Genomic DNA, 25,968 nt, shown 5'->3' on the forward strand with positions numbered 1-25,968 from the left:
GCACTTCATCTCTCTTCAAACTGCTGTAATGAGAAATGAATATTGGGGACTACTTAGATGCCATAATAATGGATACAAATTAAACACATTACATATAAGATGATGGATAAGTTGATTGTCGTGATTATTGTGAATTACTAGGAACAGATTCAGGGCAACTGGATTGGTGGTCTTGGAAAAAAAGAAGGAAAGGGTCTGCGCACGTGTGAGACAGTGAAGCCCGCGATTTTCAGTGCGTCAGTGCACACAGTAACTGAGGTAAATCCGCCTGTTGTGCAGCGGGAAGGGCTGTAGGCTCCCCGAGGGCAGACACCGCCGCCGCGCTCCCCTCCGCCGCCCGAGGAGCCCCCACCGGCCCGGCCCGGCCCGGCCCGGCCCTGCCCTCCGGGCCGCTCCGCTCCGCCGCGCCCCCTGGCGGCCCCGGCCCTGCCCCGCGCCCCGGCCCTGCCCCGCCGGCCGCGCGCCTTCGCCGCCCGGGGCTTTTGTGGCGGCGGCCCCGGGAGGGTCACCCCGCGCCGGTCTTGGAGTGCGGACCGCAGGCGCTGTCCCCAGGCGCTGTCCCCGGGCGCCGCCGCGGTTGCTCGGGGCGCGGGAGGCAGGGCACACGCACGAACGCGGCAGGAGGGGATTCCCCGCGGAACGGGACAGAACGGCGCGGGAGTGTCCGCGCAGGAGCCAAGGGGAAGACATCGGGGAGGTCCCTCGCTCACTAACACGTAGAGAGGAGATTCCCCGGACAGCCTGCGAGACGGGACGGGGCGGCAGCTTCCGTGCAGGGCTCAGGAGGGAAGAGACCGGGGAGGCGCGGGAGCGAAATCGCTCGGGACCGCACCCCGGGCACGCCTCCAGCGGGGCGCTACCCCGCCCCGCCCGCCCTGGGGTGGCGGCGGCCCCGGTGCCGCCTTTCCCGGAGGGCTCCGCCGTGTCCCCTCGCTCGGGCCGTCGGGCTCCCCGCGCCCGGGGCGGGCTCGCGCGGCTCCCGCTGGCGGTGACGTCACGGCCCGCTCCCGCCTCGCCGCTCCAGTCGGCGGGCGCATCCCGCGGGCGCGGAGCGCAGCGGAGCGGGGCTCCGCGCCACGGGCGGCAGCGGCGTCGCGCTCCGGAGGCCGGCAGGCGCCGCCTCCTCCCTCCCTCCTCGTTCCCGCCCGCGCCGCTCTGTCCCATGTTCGGGCTGGGGAAGCCGGCGGGGCAGCAGGAGCTGGGCAGAAGCGGTGGGCTTCCGAAGATGGCGTCCGTGGGGGATTTTAACGTACTGAGCTCCAGCATCCCGGCTACCAAGGTGGAGCTCTCCGTGTCCTGCAGGTACGGAGGCGGCTCGCGGCCGCGCCACCCGCTCGCCCCGCGGCGTCGGAGGGGGCGGACGGGCGGGGGCCGCTCGTCCCGGGCTTGTCAGCGGAGCGGGCAGGAGAAGGGCAGCGCGGGACGCCCTCCGCATGCCCCGCGCTGTGCGAGGCGCTCTCGCCCCTGCCCTCGGAGCGTGCCGAGCGCGGCAGCTGCCAGCGCATCCCCGGGCAGAGCCGGGCGCAGCCCGGGGCCGGCTGCCAGCCCGCTGCAGCCCGCTGGCCGCTCACCGGGCGTGTCCGCCGCAGGGTGCTGCCGGCGGGCCCCGGCGACCAAGCGCCGGCTCCCGCGGCGGCTCCGGGTTCTGCCGAGACGGGCAGCGGCTGCCGCCGCCCCGCATCCTGCCCGCGCCGCCGGCGGGGAGCGGGAGTCGCGGCGGTGAGTGCGCAGGGCGCGTTGTCCGGCCGGTATTTAACTTCTGGAGCTGTCCCAAGTGCCGTGGTGGGGACGGAGACCTTCCGTCCGCAGTAGTCCTGTCACGGGTTCTTCAAGGCTCTCTTGCAAAACTTCGGAGTACGGGCGTGTTGTGTTGCCTCGTCATGTTTTATCGTAACGCTGCTGCCGAGAAATTGAGGGAATGCCAGCCCGAAACACCAAATGTAGTGTCTGTGGTTTTGTTCCTTTGACTTGATTATCGGTATTTCAAAAATCCTGATTTCTCCCGGGATGCAGAGATTTTCTCATTAGAGGTCTAAAAAATAGTTTTATTTGTGCGGTTTTTTAATTCGTGTCTTCGTTCACATTCCGCGACTTCCTTAAATATTTCCTAGTAGTTGCAAAAGCCGTGACGCCTTTCACCAGCAGAGTTGGCAGCTTCTAGCGGAAAATTTGAACTGTCAGTGTATTTCCTGATGGGAAATGCGACAGAGTTTCTTCTACAAGACATTGCTTCATTTTATAATGTAGCTCCCCATTTTATAATGTTGCTGTTTACCTGTACTACTAACACGATAGAACGGCAGTGCTCTAAACTTAAATTGTCAGACCACTCCCTCTCTTTCCTTAGTAAATAAAGTCTGATTTGATGTTTTATCAAGTGAATTTCAAAAGAAGGCTGAAGCAGTGAGAAACAGAGTAAGATTAAATTTTTAATACTGAGGCAGTCACCAGGCTGACAGATAAACACCCCGTTATACTTGCTGTCTCTGCAAGGTTCACAAGTACCAACTGTTGTAGCAGGAAGCATGTGCTGTAATGTGTAAAAGCAATCCAGGACCGTTACTTTACTTTTAAGTTCTTCAGATAGCATGTCGCAGTTACAGATGTCAGAGCACTTCTGCTGAATTTGACAACTTGCTTCATATGGCAGTTCCTTTAATTCCATGTATCATTTGTGTATACCTGCCATGTTTCGCAATAATCCATCCGATAGTTACATAGAAATGCAGGTATAGAGCACAGTCAGTCGATTCTGACCTTACTGTAACTAATTTCAGTATATAGTTTACAGCAGCAGTGTCTCTGTAGATGTTGTTAAAAGCCATGCCAGTTTTGTTAAAACTTTTTCATTTGTCTTGATGTCAAGTGCAGAAGGATGGGAATTTCCATGGAGATTCCTTTCTTCTGTATGTGCTGGATGACAATTTTTGATTACAAAATTATGCTTCAGAGCAGAGTATAAAATGAGTGACACTAGGGCAGAGATTAATGGTTAACACGTTTGTGATTCATCTGTAAACACATTCATTGGCTAAAGCTTGTGAAATGTGGTGTTAAATGAAATTGTGAAAGACTGCAAGAGCAAACTGCAAAATTCAGAGAGTGCTGAAAATTCTGTAATTAGCAGTTGTGTATTCTTTAACCCCTGGAGAGAAATGCTTTTAACAACAGATTGGGTCATGATTGTTTTTTTCCTTGATATTTAAAGAGTTGTAGGACCAATGTGGCCACTAATTTACATCAACAATTGTTAGTTGATAACTATCATTTGTTCTTAGATTTTTTTTTTCCTTGGGTTTTTCTTTTTGTTTTGCATTGGAGTTTTTTGTTGTTGTGGTGGTGATTTTTTTGGGGGGGTTATTTGTTTTTTGTGGGTTTTTGCTTGTTTTCCTTGTAGGAGGGAAGTTCTTCCAGTTTGTACAGGTGGTGTAACTTGTGGTCAGTGAAGCAGTGCAAACTGTTTGTACCATGAAGTAAATCTGTGACTCTTCTTTCTTTTGTTCTGTCTGTCTTATTCAGTAAGGATACAGTTTCTATTCCTTTAGCTCTCAATTCCATGTGGTTTATTTGTCAGCATTTCCCAGTTTGCCTGCATCCTCATACTGCCAGTGTTGCCAAAGTATCCAGATTCAGCACTATGCAGATGGCATTGCACTACTTGATATTCTCCAAGCCACCCTGGTTTAGCTTCAGGGTCACATCAGGTAGCCTTTAGGAGAAATGTATCTCGTGGGATGAGAAATTCTGTTAAAATTGTAAAATCCAGAACTGTTTTGGTTGTCAGGCAATGCTCTTTCTGGAATTTCTTTATGACTAAAAGTTTTTTATATAATTCCCATTGCTTTTGAATGTCAGCATTAGCTGTAATTTAAAAAATGCTAGAAAAGCAAGAAATTAATTTAATCCTAGTTATTAGTACTCACTGTCTATCAAATAAAAACTTCACAATTCTTTTCTGACCCTCTAAGATGTAGTTTATCAGGAAGCAGAAGTCTTTGACTCAAGAGCCAGCTCTAATATGGCAAAAGAACTTACATATGCATCCCAGAGGATCCTCTGGTGTTGGTTATTGTCCTATATTGTCTGGATCAATTGCTGTAGTAGATGCTGTAGTATCCATCTCCCTCTGCACCCTGTCTCTCCCTTCATCACATGTGCTGAAGGGCATTTATGATCTGATGAAAATGTTACTGTCACCTGCCATGCAATCTTTATTTGTCTCTTCTTGGCATAATTTTGCACAATTGTCATGTGGTGAAGGATCAAGACCTTGTCCCTGCAGTCTGTGTGACAGAGTTGAAATAGGCTGCACTTTTACTCACTATGTTTTCCAGCCAAAAGATTCCTCTTCCTCTGCAGGGGTGTTTGCATTGTATGCTGGCTATCACCCTGTGTCTAGACACGACTCTTCTCTTACCAGCCGTGTGTGTAAGCTTCAGGACATAAACCTGTCATCCTGTTTTCCCTCTGTTGATGTTCTCCACTGATTCCAATCTAGTTAAGTCTTGGAAAAACTTCATAGTCTGTTCCCATCTTCCCTCTGTTAGCGCTGTTACTCTGTGTTGACCAAACTAGTTTATCTAAGGCTGAGAACTGCAAGATTGTGGTTATGTATCTTGAAGCTTGTGCTCTGTGTGAGCATACAAAATTAAAAATAATGTGGTCAAGTTTTTAATTTTTTTTTGTTATGATCTGTGTAATGATGGTTTCTGTTTATCATGGTTACTGTGTGGACAGGCGTAGGCTTTTTTCCTGGAGTACCTGATAATTCTGCAGCCATTCTGCAGTCTTATATTAATAAAAAGGTCAAGAGTTTTGTTATATCTCATGTTAATGTTTATTTATGGACTTATCAATCAGAATTATCTTATTGAGGGTGTTTTTTTAATATCTAAAGGAAAGGAAGCTTTAGTTTTATCATTTTAACTTCTAGTAATGTATCAAAGATGACATGGTTATTGGAAAGCCGGTTTTAAAATATTGACACAGCGCAGGGTCACTTTGCTAATTCAGAGCGTTTGTGATAGTACTGCTTTGAAAGGCTTTATGTTCAATCAGGCAGTGTGTCTTTATTGGTCTGGGTTTATGTTGGATAAACTCTACACTGCCTGTGTTCCCACAAGGGGTGTTATGTGCATAAAGGCACCATAAACACCTTGTCACAGTTAATTCAACAAGTACAGTTGGTTGCCCATGCCTGTTTTGGATCAGTCCTATGCCACTTCACAATTTGTAAAGAAATCTAACATTAATGAATGAACTGAATGGAATTAAGCAATCCCCTTTCTCAGTAATTGAAAATATTCAATTTCAAGTTTCTTGCACAAACAAAGAAAGCATATCACTTCAGAATTTTTCTTTTTGTTTGGTAGTGTGAAAGTCTTAACCAACCACTTCCAAGTGTTTGCAATACCTAAAAGTATGTTGAAGTATATCTTTGACTGTCCTAGGCATTGATCTCTGGCAAGATCATGTCTCTCCAGCCATCATACTTACCTTCTGGGTTTTTTAAAATGTTAATAATTTGTTAGAAGTCTCTGTGACAGAAAGATATAACGATAAAAGAGATATTCATAATGAATTATTTGAGCTTGTAACTCTGTGTAGTAAAAATACAGAATATAAAATTAATTTTGATTGTAAACTTGGTTTTCATCTTCCTGCTTTCTTTGTGTATAAGTTTTTCTAGAATGGATTAAAAGTCCATGGAGTGGTTATGTGTGACTGGCAACAGAAGGTTGATCTTACATGGTTTTTTTTTGAAGTGATACTGCCTAGAGAACCAGCTGGTTTCAGATGAGAAAAAACATAAATGGTTTACAGTGTCCATAGTCATGGAGATGCATTCTTGATAGAGTGCAAGTTTAGTTTTTACCTCTGTGTCTCTATTGTTTGCAACTTAAACATGCAGCAGTGTGACTAATAGAATTTAAAGCAGATTGTTTGCACTATAGGTTTTGTCTAGCGAGAGCTGGTGATGAAAAGATGGATGCTAGTGTCTTTACAAACAGTTCCATGGGTGTCTTAAGGAGAAATGGGAGTTAGTGTCTTTGAAATTTGTCTTTAGGGCCTCTGCCAACCTCAAGCTGCAGAGCCCAGACAGTTTGACTCCTGAACTTAGGTGCAATAGACAAGGGGTCAGCACAAAGTCTGTTGCAGAACCCAGGAATTTCTAAACTCTGGAGGAAAATGACATGTTCAAGGGGTCAATGTGGTAGGTGGTTTGGGAAGGCTGTACCTTCCTAGTACTGCAGCCACTGGGGAAAGGAAGAGGTCAACATGTGGCTGGGATTTTAGGATAAAGGGGGGCTGTGTCCTCTGAAACCTCGAGAGAGAAACCCCACGGGCATGTGGCCGAGTGGACTCTCTCCCTTTATCAAATAATGGCATAGGTCTCCTCTGTCTCCTTCAGGGACAGTGGCTTTTCATGGAGTGACTTTCCATACAAGGGACAGGCTGCTTTAACCTGCCCCTGAGATGGGGGAACTGAAAGGTCTTACTAGATCCCTCGTGGTGGAATGAGGTGAAATGAGACTGAATGACCAATGTGTACACACACAATGACACATGGCAGGTTTATTTCAGAACAGTTTGGTTACATTGGAAAGGAGGTGTGTATCTGCTTTGGTTATTATTAATAGAAATATAATTATATAAAATATAACAATATCACTTAGGAAAATATACAAGGAAAAGAAAGACAGGGTAAGAGTACAAAAGAAGAAGAAAGATATCACTACCCGTGGATCCAGCACTGAGCCTCGATTGTTGATATTTTGATGTCTTTTGATCAAAGTTGTGGTCACAGTGTTTGTCTGCCAGGGCTGGAGAAGTGCCCCTGTTGTGGTTTGGAATGGGAGGAAATACAGGGAAGTGATGGGTGGGAAGAAAAGATTCAATGGTTTAATATATGTGCAGGTGGGAAGGTCCAGGTGCCTCCCCTGGGAGTGGAGCCTTACACTCTGAATACTGTGGATCATGCACAGTCTGGGGGTGCTTCAGGGGGCTTTGAAGATTTGTGGCCCTTTTTAAGACATCACCACCGTTTCTCATGACTGCACAGGTTGAGCCAGTTGTGACTTATCAGAAAGAATTAATACCTTCAAGGCTTACCTTTGAGTGTCCTGATACCAACCCCAGGGGGTGATTTTATACTTGAGTCTCATCAGGAGAGGACATTGGCATGATAAAAAGCATTACCCTGCCTTGCAGGATCTGCTTCTTACTGGCCTTTTTGGTTTGGTGTGGTCATCCTCTGGTGGCTGGGTGTGCACCTCCTCTGCAGCTGGGCTCTTCTTAGGAAGATCGACAGTTTCACCACACACCCAAAAATTCTCCTCCCCTTTGTTTAGGGGATGTGAATCTGGCCTCAGCAAAGCACCTGTTGCTTTTGCAAGTCTGATTTTTGAGTCATTAACCTTTACCATGTCAGTTCTCATGCAGGCTTCAGGTTTCACGCGACCTTGGGAGTGTCAGGACTTGTCAGGTTTTGTCTGAATGTGCCTTTGCCTATGTGGAGCTTTGTTTGGTTTTACTTAGCTGCAAACCCAAACCTGCTCCCTTTTTTTCTAGTTACTGGGTGGCTACTGCTTAGTTAGTTTCCTTTTGGCTTGTCCTTGTATAATTGTGTGGTGTAACCATATTTCCTTCAGCAGATAGCAGCAAGTAGTTGTTATGTGTATAATGATATATTTGTGACCCTGACAGGATGGTGCAGTGCAGAGGAGCATTGTCATGGTGTGATAGCACAGGATGGGAGTGTGGCAGCAGAGGGTGAAAAGGGGTACTCAGGATGTCCCCCTTACTGGGCACCCCAGTGCTGTAAAGAGGTCACCAGTGGTTGGTAAAGAAGTGCAGTTTGGGAGCTGGGCAAACCAAAAGTGATGAAAGAGCAGGTCTCAAGCAGATGTCATACAGGCTGTATGTGGTGCACAGTAAATGTGGATGTAGAATGGAGTTACAGATGAATGAAGTCAGGGCATGTTAACTCAGCTAGGAGTCCTTAGAGTGGGGAGGAAGAAATCATCAACATCACACTCCTTCTGAGACCACCTCTTCCCCCCTGCCACTGTAAACTTCATGGTTGACCATGGCAATAAACTTGGCAATTCCTTTGTTTTTTTTTAATCCTCAGGAGCAATCAGCAGACGGGAGGTAGGACACTGGCAGGTGGCTCTCTGTAACACCCTCCCTCAGCTGAAGCCTACTGTCACAGGTCTCAGAAAGGTGGCATACAGGAAGGCCTGGCAGCAGGAAAAGATCTAGGTGCAAGGACGTGTGCAATGACTTTGTGTATTTTTATGAAGACTTTCTGTGGTGGAATTTTCCTCATTTTTTTATCGGCCCATCTGAGCAGTGGCTCCACCAGCCAACAGTCCTGCACTGGCAGAGAAAAGATGAATATTACACTGATGGTATATATTTCCTTTTAAAATTACTTCTTTAAAGTATACCTTTTAAAGAGCTGTTTCAGAAAAACTACAAAACCAATCTGTAGGTTTTATATGCTGTTGTGCATTAATGAAACACTGTATTAAATGTATTATACATTCCTAAAGAAATCAGATCTCACCTAGGGCAGCATATCCATGGATTTGGATGGTCTGAGTTAAAGTAACTGGAAAAGAGTGGTGAGTTGACACTAGATTGAAAAGCTCTTTTGACCACCAGCAGTCATTAGTGCCATTTCCCAGGATATAGAAGCTCAGAGCCAGAGACTGTTTACCTGCCCAGCCCTAACAACATAAATGTGGATGGTTTATTCTGTTGGTTTCAAATAGAATTTTGGGTTGGTGCTGAAGCAGAGTTCCACCAGTTTGTGATAGTACTAATTGGTCTTTTTTTTTTTAATTTAAACTGAGATAGTCCAAGATTATGTTTAGGTCTGTTTCATCTGCACAACTGTATTTTTATAACCCAGTACTTCCCATCTGTTTCAACAGAATCCCTGTAAAACTATTGCTGTGTTAGAGTAAATAAACTTGGCAATTCCTTTGGGGTTTTTTAACCCTCAAGAGCAATCAGCAGTTTTAATAGAGGTTTCATCCTAAAATTGTTTGTGTACATCTAGCCAGAGATGGCTTTCTGTGGGTTGTGTTAAAACTCAGGGAAGCGCTGCTGATCTTACCCTTCTCATTGCTTCTCCCTTTCTTTTTTCCCTTATGCCTTCTGAATCAATATAGCTTAACAATGAAAGTTACTGTGAGGCTGAAGATTATTTGTTTTCTGGTGAATTACTTCTCCAGAGGTTATGAAGAGGTATTGTGAATGTTTTCTTAAGCTTGCCACATCAGAGATATGTTTGCTTTCTTTCCAGTTCTTCTGGTGCCCCAAAGAGTGGAGATGGTTTGAACAGAAATGAACAGGTCATCCTAATTGCCTGTTAGTCAGTAATCACTGTTGTCTCACCTGTGAGCCTATTGTAAGAAAACCAGTTACTTTGACAATAATGTAAAATTCTGAGAAATTGTCTGATCTGCTGTTAGGTCCAGGGCATTTTGAATCGAGAGATCTGGAGGCTAATAGCTGGCTTTGTTGTGCTCTGACAGAACAGAGAAGGAGCGAGTAAAGAGCTGTGGAAGGGTGACTCTTGAAGCTGCCACTAAGTAATTTGTGCAATTACTCTGCAGGTAGGTCAAGTGGGCTCTTCACTTGAGTGGACTCTTCGGATCATACGTCATCTTAGGACTGATCCTTGCAAGTTCAGTGGTACCATTAAGGCTGAGGGGTAGTGCCTACTAGGTAATCATACAGTTATGGTACAATTAGTGGTACAGTGGGTACTATTCTGCACATTAAAAAGTCATTAGGATGCTCCTTTCCTTATCAGGATCTTCTGTGAAAAAGTGATGCGGGCCCATCATTAAGTGAGGGAAACAGAAATGCTTTTATTTCATGAACTTGGGACAATTCCTTTCCCCATGGATTGATAAAAGTGTCAGAGTAGTAGTGTGTGCTTATAATTTATAATACAAATATGATATACTGTGAAAATGTGTATGTTCTAAAAATTATTATGCATGAGTAGCCAACTTCTGTGTTTGCAAACTGCTGAGTGCTTTATTTCACAACCAAGAAATCTTTGCATGTATTTAAATGTAAGTCTAAAGAGCAGGAGAAACATAAAGCCATAGCAGCCAGAGAGATTTTGACAAATTAATCTGAAGTGAGCCACATATTTATCATTAAAGATAAATTAAAGATGTCAGACCTGTTGCAAGCAAAGTAAGTCTTTTTCCAGTCAATACAGATTTTTAATTTTTTTAAAATTTTGAAACTAGAAAATCAGATTTTAAGCTGCTCAGTTCTATAGTTACTGTGGTCTGTTCTTCAAGGCCAGAATTCTGTCATTTCTGATGGGAGAATTGGATTTACTTCTGCTTATCAGCTTGGTGTAACAAAGGCTTGGGAAAAAAACATGCAGAGAAGGAAGTTCAGCTATTCATCACTAAAATAAAGTAAAATTTGATAGAAAGTATATGTGGACAAGGAGAGTAAATGCTACTTTCTGGCATACACCTGGCAACATACACATAGGGCATAGTGGAGGAGAGATCATAGGAAGCATCAAAGGCTGTGATGGTTCCTGGTGAGCTCCCACTGCTGACTAGGGCAGTGAAGCATGTGATTTATACATGTGACTTGTTTTAGGTTTAACAGTACAAAACAGTTGGCATTGGGAACCATTTCTTTGCTGAGAGGGTGGTCAGGTGCTGGAACAGGCTTCCTAGAGAGATCGATGCCCCAAGCAGTGTTTAGGATGCATTTGGACAATGCCCTTAATAATGTGTTGTAACTTTTGGTCAGCCCTGAAGTGGTTGGGCTGTTGGACTGGATGATCATTGTAGGCTCCTTCTGACTGAAGCATTCTATTCTAAAAACTTCTTGAGCACTGGACTGTTATTTTGATAAATTTTTATGGAGTTTATGAAACTATGCAAACAAAGCTAAATACAGTTTCTAAAATAAGCTTTAAACTTTATCTTATTTACTGATTGCTTTCTTTCCCACCCTGGGGAAATGGCTCTCATTACAGAAAAAAATGATCCCAGCATTTCCAGTATTATTGCCATGGCTCCTCTTAATTTTTTTTCGCCTTTAACATCTATGTTGCAACTGTTTTGGAAGGTCCACACCAGAATGGTCAGGTGCAGAATGAATTCCTTCAAGATCTGTGCTAGTAGAATAATACTTTCTGCACAGATGTTCCCAGCCTTCCTTGCTATAGGTGTTTGATATGCATGTTTCTTAAGAAAAAAGTTTTGGTTTTTTTCCCCTCTCTCATAATTGATAGAAATTCCTTTTCTATTTGCATTCTTTATCTGCAAGGCTTAATGGACATAGACAAAAAATATATTCACCAAGCTCATTTAAGGTATGAGTCTGTTTCTCTCAATACTTTGGTTAGGAGAAAGAAAAAGAAGTTTCAGATATTTCTGGTTTCTGAGTCTGTGAGCTTTCCTGAGACAAAATAGCTTACAACCAAAGACAATACTTTTCTCACTAAAAAAATATGCTCTGTATTACTCAGCATGTGCAGAAAGTGCCATTGAAAATTAAGAGTGCCATTGAAAATTAAGAGTACAGGGACCACCTAAAGTTCTAGAAATACATTGTCTGCTTTCTGGTTTGTGTTACCATTTACTTGTAGATTGTCCTATGCACAGTGACTGTGTAGTTTCCTTATATTTAAAGGAGCACTTTGATTGTTATTCCTCTGAAATGAAAACTCACAAATGAAATTGAGCAGCCTATTGAGGTGTTAGGTGATTTACTGGCCAAATCAGACTCTTTTTTTTCTTTCTTTCTTTTTTTTCCTGTTGGCACTTTTTCTTTAGAGTTTCTTTTGAAGTTGGCTGCATTGCTTGAACAGCTTGCCAAGTTCTTACATTATTATTTTGGTTGGCTCTTTATGATTTAGACAATCAGGCATGCTGCAAACTTTGCTGAAGACATTGTTTATTTGTAGGAAAGGGTGTGAAGGGTTGAGCTGAGGATGTTGCAAGTTGTACTAGTTCGAAACCATGACTTTATTGCATGAGCTGATCTGAAAAGTGTTAAACTTGGGTGTCTACCTTTGCAGTCCTTTCAGGGATAGTGCTTCTGTAGAAATGTTCTTAACTCATTAAAGATTCTGTATCTTGAAATTCTTTAAGATTCTTTAAGAACCTGTGGAATCTCATCTACAGATTCTTACCTTCTCTTTATTCTGTTCCTGTGGTGGCTGCTTTTTGCGGCTGCTGGAAGTACCAGGATCAGCTAAGCTTTTCAGTACCAGGCCACTCTTTATGTTAGTATGTAAATGGGAAAATAGAGGGGAACAAAATTTAAAAAGGAGCACAAGAAGAGTGGGAAGTATCTAAAGAACTCAAAGCACCTTATCTCAGTATAAGCATGACTAAAATTTCTGAAGCCTAATCTACAGTGGCAAGCACTAACATAGCAATTATAAGGTCACTGTATGGTCATCATGCAGAGGAATTGAAATTCTTTGGAATTCTAATGGTGAGTATGGGAGGCCTGTTCCAAAATCTAATGTACTATTTGTTCCATATAAGTCTAATGTTGAGGTTTTACTGCAATTCATTTTGGGATAATCCAATTCTAGTTACCAGGAATTAGTGGTGCATCTAAGTATGTATAATTAAGGAGGAATAGGAGGCAATTTTGATTTTGGGTTGGCAATTCCAATATTGCAGAACTTGCAGTACTGTCTTTTAAAGCAGTTTGTAGTGATTGTTGTCAACTACTGATTTGGGTTCACTGATTTTCCTGGGTTTCTTAATACTTCCAATTTATATTTGCCTGATTTTCATCAAGGTAGGATATGGTTTTACTGAGTATAATTGTATGCATAAAAATTACATATCTGAATGGACTAGAGAAGTTCAGAATAATTAGTGTGTGCAGAATTCAGGTGTGTTCACAAGTAGTAATATTAAAGCTAGTGTGTACTTTGGCTAGATTAAATAAAACAGATCTGTCCAATGTTCTTTTCAAGCTGTTTTTTTGTTCATATTGCTTGTTCTGAAGTGTGAACTTGGCAATACCTAAATTTAGAATACAGTATCTTTTCATTGCTGAAGTCTTAATTGGACCACTTAGAACACCTGTATTGAACAAAATATTAATACGCTTTTCAACACTGTTTAATAGCACAAAAATAATGTAATTTAAATCTGAATGAGAGTAGTTAATGGCTTGAACAGGCTCTACTAGTTATTTAAAATAATCAGCTATAAGGAATATAAGCTGGTTATTTAATCCTTCCTTTTGCTCTGGGGTAGGATCAAAGACCTTTACGAGAAATTGTAGCTATCTGACATGTTCTTGAAGACAATGGATATTTCACATCATGTCTCCCACCTTTAACAGTGAAAGATGGTAAAACAATGGAATAAAGTTCAACTTCTGTGCCTGTGGTGCAGAAGATTCAATTTATGGTTAAACCTGTTCCTACTTGCTCTGTCTACATCGAGGTCAGCTTCCATTTGTAGCAGTATTTCCCTCATAGATACAGTCTTTATATTTCCAATTATTTCTGTTTTCTCTGAACTCCAGAGGCTCCCTATCTGTCTTAGACTGCAAGAAATTGGAGTGTCCAAAACATTATTGCTTGAATTGAGTGTTTATCAGTATTATGAAGAGCAGCCAATTAGTCTAAAATGGCATTTTTGTTTGTGTATTCCAGTATGCCTTTTCCCAAAGGTACAAGACTCCTGACTTGCAGTCAATTTATGGTCAACTGTAATGTGTAGGACTATTTTTGACATAACTGCTATATATCCAGCTCCATGTAGATATGCTGCATTTTTGCTGATAAGTTTAATACCTTCCAAAGTTTATTAGCTCTTTCTTGTCTCTTTTCAATGGCATCCTCTTTTCAGAACATTTTCCTTGTCTGTCGAGATAGTTTTTACAATTTATTTAATATTTTTTTAAATGATGAAATGTTGATAACTATGCTGAGAATGGTTTCTGGCCAGTCCTGATTCTTTAGAATTGTTCATTTAAGTCTGTTCATCTGTGAATGATTCTCAACTGGCTGAAGTGTGGATATGATATTGGGACTGCATTCCATAACAAAACTAATATTTATTCCTAGGTGTGTCCTGTGTATGGATTAGTTCTCTTTACCTTACTTGTCCATGACAGATTCTTAGAGATACTTCCTGATGGCTCTGAAATCTCATAGCCAAGCTTTTAAGTAAAGTCTAAAGTTTTTGGGTTGAGCTGGCAAGTTAATCTCTGGTAGACCTTTGTGATTTAAAGGTATTTCTCTTCCTGATGCCTGTTACATGTATATATAACATACATGTGGTTGGTATTGATTCATGGTATTGGAGTATATGAGCCACAGTTTGCTCAAATCCAGAATGAATAATAAAATTAAATGTAAGCTGACTCCAGTGTTAGTGCTGGCTAAGTGTGGTGTATTAGGAGGGGAGAAGCCTACATTGACTCCTGATTAAAAATGTTAAAAATGTATGTGCATTGGTATCTGATTTGCATCTTCCACAGTTTTTTAATACCTAAGATTATTTTTATCTCTTCTTTTTTTTATAGAAATCTTTTGGACAGAGATACATTTTCTAAATCTGATCCAAGTGAGTATATAGTATTTTATTGTTTCTTCTTATTACGTATTTTAAATGTGCAAACACTGGAATAAAATTAAGTGAGTGATTTTCTTCAGTGTCAGTTAGGTTTACATTGTCTTTGTGACAATTACTTAGAGTAATTAGGCTCCACTTTAATAAGGTACACTTATAATTAGTGTTATGTGAACTGGAAATTTAAAGACTGTTATTAATACTGTTTTCCTGAGCTAAATAGTCTCTTATTTAGTATTTAACCTAAAGTTCCCTAAAATTAATACATTCTGGAAAGTTGGGTTGTTGTTTCTTTTTTAGTATCTGTTGTTTTAGATATTTTTCAAAGCTATTAGGCAAAATACTAAAATAATAATAATAATACGCTAGAAGCATTTGTTGCTCCTAGTACATACTGTTCACTGATCTTAGAGTCAAATGCTGAAAAATAAAATTAGGTTAATTAATCTCTGGGAAACACTATCTTTCCTGATCAAAAACGGTATGATGGTTTTTTTAGTTAATCTGTTAAGAATTGTAAACTAGTGACACTCACTTTCCTCGTAAACTGAATTATGACAGGATCCCCCAAAACTTTCATGTCTGTGAATTTATGATGGGACTTTTGATTTTAAATCCATTACTATCTTCCTGTATTGATGCTTTATGAAAACTTTAATCAAGGGACCAAGATCACAAAAAATTTCCTTTCTCTTCTGATAATGTTACTCCAAGGAGTTCTGTGTGGTTATTAGACTGGTCCTTCGGTTGTGGTGTCATCTTGTCTCTCCTACAACTCTCCATTTGCTTTTATCCATAAGTTCAATTTCTTTCTTTAAGCCTGGGCTTTTCTTCCTTGGGATACCACATCTTGTGCTTACTGGCATTGGAAATAACCCAAGACACATATAATTGTATCAAGTCCCTGGACACGCAACCATGTCCTGATATTTGAATACGGAGTCATGTAGCAGTATGAAACATTTGAGTACTTTTGTTAGAGTATATGTTTTCATTCTGCATGAAAAACATTCTTGAGAGAGATTCCACCGTACACTTTTGAATGGAAAAGTTTCTACTTCCTGGGAAAAACTACAAGAAGTTAGGAGTACTTTTGAAGTTTCTAACCTGTAAAGCTTAAAAAAAAAAAAAAACAACAAAATACACCAAAACAACCCCAGAAGACATAGGCAATACCATGGCTCTATATGAGGATCACACAGAAACAAAACCGAGTGTTTTGCATATTGATAAAGAATTTTAGTTGGCTAAAAAAATTAGTAAAAATTAGTTGGGAGTTAGATTGGATGATCTTCAAAGGCCCCTAACAGCTCTGTGATTCTGTTAATAAAGACCCTTTTTGAAGAATGCTTAGTGGCCTGTTGCCTGTAATGATTTCAGAGATCTTTCATATTGGCAAAAGTGATGGGGTTTCTCTATTATTAAGGACAAGTGCTTCAAGTTTTTGTCAGATAGGGTGCTGTATAAGTTGCAGGGTTTGAGTGTGTTTGAGTGTGTTTGAGTGTGTTTGAGCTCCCTGCAGTGTGAGCTGTGTGGGAGAAGGCTGTGAGCCACCCTGTGACAGTCACAGCTGGTTCCAGTCAGCTCTGGAAACCACGACGGTAGCGCTTGCCTGCCAGAACTTCTGCCAGCCAGGGGAGCACGCAGTGCCCTGCTCACACATGTCACAGCAAAAATGTGCCAGCAGTTGCAAGCTAGAAGGGGGAAACTGTTGACTCTGGAAGTACTCATATTGTATTTGCACTCTAGAAATTACTTGTCAGAGCAGCTTTGACTTTGGGTATTCTCCAATCAGGGTGCATCCAATTTTAGTACTCTGCAGGTTTTTTAATAGCCAGTTTAGTTTGTTTGCTTGTACTGTCCTTTAGTTGGGCACAGAGATATGGCCCTACTGTAAAAGGGGTGAGTAGTATAAAGTGTTCTTGTTCTTTGTTTGGAAGTACAGCAGGACAACTTTCCTCAATGTCTATTCACTTGGACAAAGGCCATTCTTTGGCTGCTCTGTATGCAGTAAGTTTATTCTATAGCTAAAAAGGTGTCAAAATCAGCATCCTGCCACTGCCACAAGATCCACTTTTACAGCCACTGAATTTGTAGCCATTAGATATCAGAAGAAAGAACCATGTGGAGTCATTCTCTATGCTGAGATCTCATTGCTTTTGGCTAGGCCAGTTCTAATATGCTTTTCGTACTCCAATGTATTTACCTAAGGATCATACTGGTAGGGAAAATCCAATTTTATTTTCTTGGTCTTTTTCTCAGAGGGACACACATGAATGTAGCTGACTTCCATGTTCTCCTGAAATGAAAAAGGAGCTTGTGACTTTCCTGGTTCTCTTAGGAGATATGCTTTTTTTTGTATTGTAATTGCTACTCAGTATTCCAATTCTGACCATTTCCCTGCGATCTAGAATATTCATGCCAAGAGGAATCTGTCACTTTGCCTGCCCAGAGGCAAGTGACAGAAGTAACTGTAGAGATAACAGGTATAGATGGGACAGGCTTGGATAGCCATTGTTCAGGGAGTATTTTAAACAGCACTGAAGCCTCTTACTGGCAATGCTTTCTGCTCAGTGGAGTCAAAGCAAGTCATCTATATTGATTTACTGTAATGTTTGGGGCATTCTGATCTCCCAGTCTGGCAACCATTTTTTCTAGGAATATTTTTTTAAAATCTATGGGTTTTATTGATTTAGTTTTTTTTTCTTGTAAAAGCTGAGCTAAAGTAGTGCTTCCTTGATGAAGTAGGGATAAGACCTGCCGAGGAGACACAGATTAATGATTTTGGCACGTTTCTTCTGTCTAATGACGGGCAGAATTGTTTTCTTCCCATACTCTGACAGCTCAAGCTGAGCCCTGCAGAGCTGTGCTGGCAGCAGCACACTCCTCCTGGGGAGGAGCCCTGTGGCTGCTGAGTATTGATCATCAAAAGAGCCCAGGATGAACACTGAAAACATAAGAGCTCTTCCCTGGGGAATCTCCCCATGGAGGATAGTAACAGTGAGAAGAATCTCTTGGCAGCTGGGACAAAGGGACCTGAGGGCACTTCTGCCTGGAAGGTATAAAAGCTGGTCAGTGAAGAATGTTGGGGTGTCCTGCTGGAGCTGGTACCATGGAAGGATTTAGGTAGTGTGGGGAAAAGGTCAGTGTCATTGTGGGTGTCTTCCTTGAAATGGAATGGATATGTTGCTGTGTTTGGGAAAACTGGGATGGGCAGTGTTGATGTAACAGGAGTTGCCAGGCTAAAGGATAAGCATATATTCATTGAAAGGGAAAGGAGGCCCATATTTCTATTTGGGAAAACAGGAAGGTGCAGGCTATAATAACCTATAGGATTTTGGGAATTGTATCTGTAACAAGTAATAAGTAAGAGTAATAAGTGTTGACATTTTCACCTTCTTTTTCATCACAAAACTTACTTAAATTTACCTTGGATATGACATTGTGGTATCAGTGTCCAGAGTTAAAAACTACTAATTATTAATGTTCCTGAGTATAGATGTAGCTGTATCTGCTCTTGGAACAACTCATACACCAAAGCCTTCCAAAAGGGTTCTCAGTTACTCTTCATCTGTGTGCTGCTGTGAACTTTCTCATTGCTCCCTCAGTTTCTGAGATTATGAGAGAAAAACTGTCTTTTTATTTCTGTCTTAGGATGTGTTGCATGATATGATGGCTTTTGAAGTATTATTTATCCCCCGTATTCCTTCTTCTTCCTCATGACAATGCTGTTTACTATTTTCTGCTACAAGATGGGTTGCTTTATGGAGCCTTTAGTCTCTGGTTTGAGCATTTCAAGTGCTTTAGATCAACTTTTTCATATTTATCTGCATTTCTCCAGTTGGATATTAATTTGACAGAGTTTTTTAGTGATTACTGCAATTAGTGTATCAGGATCTTTACAAAACTCTCTCCAAGAGCCATTTGAGGTAGTGAATCTTAACATTGATGGAGAACAGTATCATGGTTGGTTTCCTAAAATTTAGGGGGTGCATTTTAGAGGAAAGATAGAAAAATTTTCTACATTTACAAATTATTTATCAGAAAGACTGAAATGTATGTCTTTTCTGTCGCTTTCATTAGAACTGACTGTTTTTTGAAATGTCAGTTTGAGATGCACCCGTGTATGTATCCCTGTCAGACTTGTACCTTTTACTTACAATAAAATGTGGGAGGTGACTGCTTATTAGTCTATATTTTTATTATATTTAAAACATTGGCCACATCTGCAGCCTAGAAGGGGAGACCTTATTGCAGTCTACAACTAGCAGAGGGTTGTTTAGCCTGAAGAAAAGGAGGCTCAGGTGACTTTATCTCTCTCTGCAGCTTCCTGAAAGGTGGCTGTAGTCAGGTGGGGTTGGTCTCTTTCTCCAGGCAGCAGCTGACAGAACGAGAGGACACAGTCTCAAGCTGCACCAAGGGAAATACTGGTTGGATATTAGGAAGAAGTTTTTCACAGAAAGAGTGATAAAATATTGGAATGGCCTGCCTGGGGAGGTGGTGGAGTCACCATCCTTCATGTGTTCAGAACAAGACTGGATGTGGCACTTGGTGCCATGGTTTAGTTAAGGTGTTTAGGGCATGGGTTGGACTTGATGGTCTTGAAGGTCTTTTCCAACCCAGTCATTTTGTGATTCTGTGATCTTCCACTGATCTCTTCTCTGTGGTAACCAGTGACAGGACTGGCCTCAAGTTGTGTCAGGGGAGGTTGAGGTTGGGTATTAGAAATAAATGTTCTTCCTCAGAGGGTGGTTGGGCACTGGAAGAGGCTCCCCAGGGAAGTGGTCACAGCACCAACCCTGAGAGAATTTTAGAAGTGTTTGCACAATGCTCTCAGGCTCGTGGGGCAGCTCCTGGGGTGTCCTGTGCAGGGCCAGGAGCTGGGCTCCAATGATCCTGATGAATCCCTTCCAGCTCAGGATGTTCTATGATTCTACAAATCTGGGTGGGTAGTCAGAAGTTCAGTTACCTACAGAACTTTCTTTATTTGATTTCATAGCTTCTATTTCCTTCTGTGTTCTCACGTTTTCCCATTTCACTTCATTCTTCATGTAGTACACTCCAGCAGCCTAATCCAGAGTGTGTTGTAAAAATAGGCTTTGTGGTTTGGATTCCCTTTACTATAAACAGTAAGCAAAGGTAGGAGCATGATTGCCAAGGGTTTATTTGGAGTAAATGGAGAAAGATGGACATCTCCTGAGAATTATTTTGAATATTTTTTTTTATAAAAGCTTTTTTTCATCTACAAGAAATCTTACTTAAAACATAAAAGTGTTAACTTTTAGACTTTTAGCTTCTATGTGAGCTAAAATATTGAAATGGCTTTTTTCTGTTTCCCCTCGTATTTGCTACTGCCTAAGGGGTTTTTTTTTTTTCTTTTTTGGTGTGGAGCAGATGCATTTTAAGTAAGAAGAAAATGTAGTTAGAAGGTTGACTTCATTTCTGCTTTCGTCTGTTGATGATTCTGACTTCACTGAGGACAAAATCAAACCTCTACCTTTGCCGTTCAAGGCTACAGCCTAAAACAGTATTATTTTTACCTTCTTTAGAAAAGTAATGATTTGTACAGGAAAAGAACTTGTTGAGGAAAAAAAATGTTGAAATATCTGTATTTCTGTTGTTTAGAAAGGATTTGAAGAGGAGTTTCTGGTAAAAATTACTTTATCATAGTTACCTATAACTAGTTCAAGACTGTAGAAAATAAGGTTTATAATGCTCCTTCAGTGCAAATGATCTGTACTTAAAATAATGTTTAAAAGACCTGATTATAATCACTGCACCCCTGTCACCAGTCCTTGTGATAAAAGCTGCAGCCTAATGTGTGGTGAGTGCTCTACTGGAAATAGAGATCTGAGTGATACCTGTGGGATTGTTCTGATTGGTCTTTCAAAATCAGGTTAGGTCAACAAATTCAATTGATTCTATTTTTTACCAGGCTTTAGTTCAAAAAAATAAAATACACATATGGGAGATATTTAAATATATATAAATAATTTGAAGCAAAATTAAGGAAGAAAACCCAAGAAGTCTATTTTCCCGCTTTTTTTCTGGTTCTGTTTCCCCTGTTTCTTTTCAGTATAGTCCTCATTTTTTTTTTTTATTTTAATTTTCTTCTCTCTTGAAGGAAGTATATTTTAGGGTAATTGTGCATTAGATAATCTAGAATAGCCTGACCACCCACATTTAAAGAAGACCTGCTTTTATCCAATTTTGCCTTTAAAGACTGTCAAGTGCTTTGCTGGAGGTCAGGCATAAGTGCTGCCTCCCATTTTAGAAGCACTCCATTTATTAGCTGATTTCTGCAACAGCTAGACCACATGATCACCATTCTGGTTAGGCTTGTTGACAGCTGAGGGAAAACATTACTATTTGATTGTCCTAGTTACTATTTTCCACAGCACAAGAGACTACAAAATTAGTTCAGTTAATTTAAGGATTTGTTAAAGTTTGAAAATAACCAAACTTTTTTTTTTTCGCAGTCTGTGTTTTGTACACACAAGCAATTGGAAACAAAGAATGGAGAGAGGTAAGCTGCATATTCAAAGATGTATAAACCTTTTGGCTATATTTAAGGCTGGTCATTTGTCCTAGCAGAAGAGGGCATGTCATTGCCTCTTGAATGCCATGCTAGGCTTATGGGGGTCCTGTGTACTAGCAAACACTTAAAATATAGTCACATTGATCTCAATTTCCATAGCTGTATCACACATTTCTATCAAAAAAGAAAACAAATTAGAGAAAACACATGAGTTTCCCATTTTACAGTCTCCCTCAGATAAATTAAACCAGACTTAGCAGTCAATTTGGATAGGGTTTGTGGCTCTCAAGAGAGGAAGACAATCAAACAGGACTGAGCTGTGGTGGTGGTCAGTGCCAGCAAAACTAGTCTGTAGCTGTGGTAAAGAACTACCTTTGAATTTTTTTTAAATTAAAGTATTTTCAGCTTGAGAGGGGCTGGGGGACCCTCTATAAACAGTAAGAAGGAAAAGGTATTTTGCCAAAAGCTAAGAGAGGGGAGTGTTGAAGAGAGAGCTGAACTGAGGTGAAATAGATGGACAGTGCAAAAATGACACATTTTTTGCAATAGGAGGATTGTGTTCCCTAATATTTAAAGCTGTCTGACATAAACAATAGATGCGAGCTTTTGCTTGCTGCTGTGTTTGGTTGGAGGTTTTCTTGGTGTGCATTTCTTCAGGAAACAGTGGATTTTTGTTACTGATTCAAATTTTTGTGGATTTTTATTTGGGAGATGATGTTGATGAAGTTTAGGTGGTACAATACAAGCTATGTGCCACTCTCTATTGAAATATGAGGTCTTCTGCCACTCTGTCTTCATCCACAGGTCTATTCATGTGAATGCAGTCATTTTCCTTCATGGCATCTATTTAAGAGAGATTTTTAAAGGCTGTCATATATCTCACATATTCCTGGTGTTGGCAGTCTAATTATACTTCCCTGAAGCATGTAGTTTAATACACTTTTCTTTTACAGTTTGGAAGAACAGAAGTAATTGATAATACTTTAAATCCAGATTTTGTAAGAAAATTTATAATGGACTACTTCTTTGAAGAAAGAGAGAATCTGCGATTTGATTTGTAAGTTATCAATCTTTGACTCTGATATTGCAGCCTCTGTAAGCATGTGAAGTTTTATCCAGCATAAAATTTACTTGAAGAGAGATGATATCTATTGACATAAGATAAATTAATCTAATACACATGATTGATTTAGCATTGCTTCCTCAGAAATAAATATTTAACTTAATAATGACCGAGTTTTAAGAATTGGCAGATGTTAACTCATCAAAGTACAATTATGCTTACAATTATTGCTTTCAGAAATTAGAAATGAAAAGATGTCAAAACGTTAAAATATCCTTGAAACACGGTCATCAAAAGAGGTACAGATATACTGTCCAGAAATAAAATACTGTACAAGTCGTACAGAGCAAAACTTTTCTTACTATTCATCTAAATATACTAAATTTTAAGATTTTAAAACACCAGCAGTTGTTCGAGAAGATGGCTTTTGACATTATTCCAGATGTGCTCATTTCATTCCACTGGTGGAATTGTTTTGACTTTCACTTCATTCTTTGGAAAACAGAACTGAGAGTCCAGTTACCAGGTCATGTCACCATTGCATGTCATCTCTTACATTTCAGTCCTTTCTGATTATTTCAGTCTTTATGATAATCAAGGTTGTTTGGTTTTTTTTAATTTTCATCCTCTTTTTTTTATTAGCAGTTCTTTCTTAACCTTGCCCTAGGGGAGAGTATGAATAATCTTCATAGATAATTAAGTTTTTGCTGCAGTTTTGCATCACACTATGCATTGTGGCCACAAATTTTCTTTGTATGTCCTTTTTTAGTTGAAAAACCCTTCTCCCATCTCTTTTCACTTTCTTTGTAAGATGTACTAGACCACCTTTTTCAAGGAATGAAAGGAAATACTAAAGCCAGGAAGATTACAGGGTGCTTTGAGGTGGCTGGGTACAAATCACAATGGAGGCCTGATGCAGACTTTATTGTAGTTTTAAAAGTTAGGTTTAATGTCATTCAATCTGTGGAGTATAACTATTGTGGGTTATTTAAAATAAATTTTGAGTCAGAGCTAATCAGTTTGTGAAATAAAGGATTCTTCTCCAAGTATGAAGCAGTGCTGGAATAGCCACGCAGTGGGGGCTGTGTGGAAATCTGTATCTGTTTGCCTCCTGCTTCTCAGAGGATGCATGTGGGGTATGGGGAGAAATGAGAAGTGAAAGAAGTGAACTGAAAAAGAGAAAGCTCAGCCTACAGAAAGAAAGGGGAGTCTGCAAAGACCTTCTGGATAAATATTGTCTGGAAAGGACTTGGACCTGGAAGGGAAAACACAGTCCCCTGTTTTATTCTTTATGTAGTCAGAGACATGGACTCCCATCTGTTTATGAAAAGCTGTAAATATTGCATGTTCTCTGTACTCATCAGAAAGACCTGACTGCTTTCTGCTGCTGTCCTGGGTTACCTGGACACTGGTCTGTTCTGAACTCACAGCTGAATAGCTGTTGCTGTCCTTGCCTGCAAATGACCATATAGCCATGTTGTGGGAATTTGCTGTAGAGCCCTATAACAATGATACATGAGAAAATTAAATATCCTAGAACTCTGAATTAGAAATGTGGATCACACATAGCCACTCATGGATTAAATCCCAATTCTGAAGCTTTAGAAATCTTCCTGTATTCAGTTCCGTGGCAAAATTGTGTACTACTGTTGGCCAAAGTGTTATTTTTTCAAAGAAATTCCTTATAACTTAGTAAGTGATTTTGCCAGTGAAGTCATTCTTTGTTTTACTTCTGTAGCTGTCCGTCAGGTCAAATTACAAGTTGTGTTTTTCTGTTCAATTTCACCAAGCAGTTTGCTTTTCATTGGAGGTTTTAACTCATGTTAATAGTATTTGTAGGAATTTCTTTTCTTTATGAGTATGTTTCTAAAGCTTTGACTGTGCTGCACCACGTCCAGCTATGTTATGGTATTCCTGTCATCCTGACTTGTGATCTGGTCCATGATGCATCCCAGCTCCAGCTGTGGCAGCACTGCCAAAGGGATGGCATTCCATGCAGGGGAGCCTGACATGGGCAGTAACATAACAGCTGAAAACCTTTTCAGTTTGGTTACTGGTATTGAATCTGAACAGATTATTTGATAAAAGCATTAATTGGATTATCTGATAAAGATGGAAGACTATTAAAGTACAGAGATTAGTAATCCTGTATTAATTTCTTACATTATCTCTTTTCAATGTCTCTTAAATTCAGAGAGTAACTTTTTAAAACTCTTGACTGGATTATGGAAGGGAAACGACAGAGAAATGACATTTTCTAGCTGGAGGAAGGCCAAGAATATTATAAACTCAAAAAAACAAGTAAAACCCTTGCTAAAAGAAGTTTAGTTTATTGTTAGTTATTTCTATTTGCTTATTCAAATGACTGAAAAATTACTTGAGAAAATAATTTACGAGTTAGTTTGTTTTCTAGGGTCAATTTTTAATTTTGGTCTGCTTTTTGTCATCTTTCACCGTTCAAAAAGGAATATCAGAAGAATTTATCTTTAAAGCTTGCACTTTGCTGAAAATTATTCAATTTCAAATAACTAGTGAACCATAGTCCTATATATGATGACTCAGTTTGTCTTCCTTACTGGGGAATTTCCATTCACAAATCTGTTTGTGTAAATTTCACACATGGCAATAGGTGAAATAATTATTTAATTTTTGTTTCTTTATATAATTGTCCTCAGATATGTAATCTGGCAACTCTGATACAAATTTTCTTTTTTTTTTTCCCTAAGCTATGATGTTGACTCAAAGAGTCCTAACCTGTCAAAACATGTAAGTTCTTCTTCACTATTATAATTCTTTGTGTTAAGTTGCTTACATTTCTTAAGTATGTTTATTTTCTTTTGACTCTAAGTAATATCAGGTACACAGAGACAAATACAGTGATAGGCTATGAGTGAAAACACTTAAGTAAAATGAGTATAATGTTAATGGGACATTTCTCATGCAAAGGGCATATTTGAGCATGCATGTATGCCTTTTCAGATATGTAATATGCTGGAATTAGTTGATACTTTTTTGGGTCCTAAAGTTGAAGCATGTTTTTATTGTGTTTCAACGTTAGAAGAAACCTTCAAGACAACATGAGTATAAAAGTGGGAGTGATGAAATAGTAACTTTAACATTTAGAGGTGCAAGAGTAGAACTCAGAGGCTTCTCAGTGAATTTTTAAAAACTAAATACAGGAAGGCTTTGGTAAGAGAACCTTTGAGAACCTGGAGCAAAGGAAAAGAGGATAGTAGAAGGAATACTGTGTGTGTGCTTCACAGTGAAAAGATGAGACAGCCATTGATCTCCAATTACATCCTCACTGTAGTGCTTGTGTAGTGCCTTAGAATTACACCTATAAGTGTAACCTACTGTTATGTGAAATAGGTGGTAGTGAGTCTGTTTATGATTCACTGTTTCATAGTTATTACTGAGATGTGGTGTTCAGCAGAATCTGTTCTTCAGTAGGGAACAGCTCAGATAAACAGGAAGCCAAATTTCATTGTGTGAAATACGAATTCTGAGATTTATGTTTTTGCTTTTCAGGATTTTTTGGGACAGATGTTTTGCACACTGGGAGAAATAGTGGGATCACAGGGGAGCAGACTGGAAAAATCAATTGTGTAAGTATTCTGGAATGTTGGAGTGTTCTCATACTGCTGCATGAGGCTAGAGTTGTGGAGCTTCTTTGCTGTGAGATATCTTGATATACAGAATTGACAGATAATGGCTTTTAAGAGAGAGTAAATAGTTACATGCAAGAGAAATCTTCC

At 40.4% G+C, this 25,968-nt stretch overlaps 1 protein-coding gene across 1 annotated transcript in view; it reads left to right on the forward strand.

The window, feature by feature from the left end:
* The first annotated feature begins 737 nt into the window (after nt 1–737).
* CPNE8 (copine 8) overlaps nt 738–25,968 on the forward strand; it is a 69,240-nt gene continuing 44,009 nt past the window's right edge. Inside the window, exons 1-6 of the mRNA XM_084206276.1 lie at nt 738–1,302; nt 14,566–14,606; nt 21,092–21,138; nt 22,104–22,207; nt 24,940–24,979; nt 25,742–25,818. Coding sequence (XP_084062402.1) covers nt 1,163–1,302; nt 14,566–14,606; nt 21,092–21,138; nt 22,104–22,207; nt 24,940–24,979; nt 25,742–25,818 — 449 coding nt within the window. The 5' untranslated portion in view covers nt 738–1,162. The remainder of the gene's footprint in view (nt 1,303–14,565; nt 14,607–21,091; nt 21,139–22,103; nt 22,208–24,939; nt 24,980–25,741; nt 25,819–25,968) is intronic.

This window comes from Fringilla coelebs, assembly GCF_963513975.1.
Source record: "Fringilla coelebs genome assembly, chromosome: 5".
NCBI classification, from domain to species: Eukaryota; Metazoa; Chordata; class Aves; order Passeriformes; family Fringillidae; genus Fringilla; species Fringilla coelebs.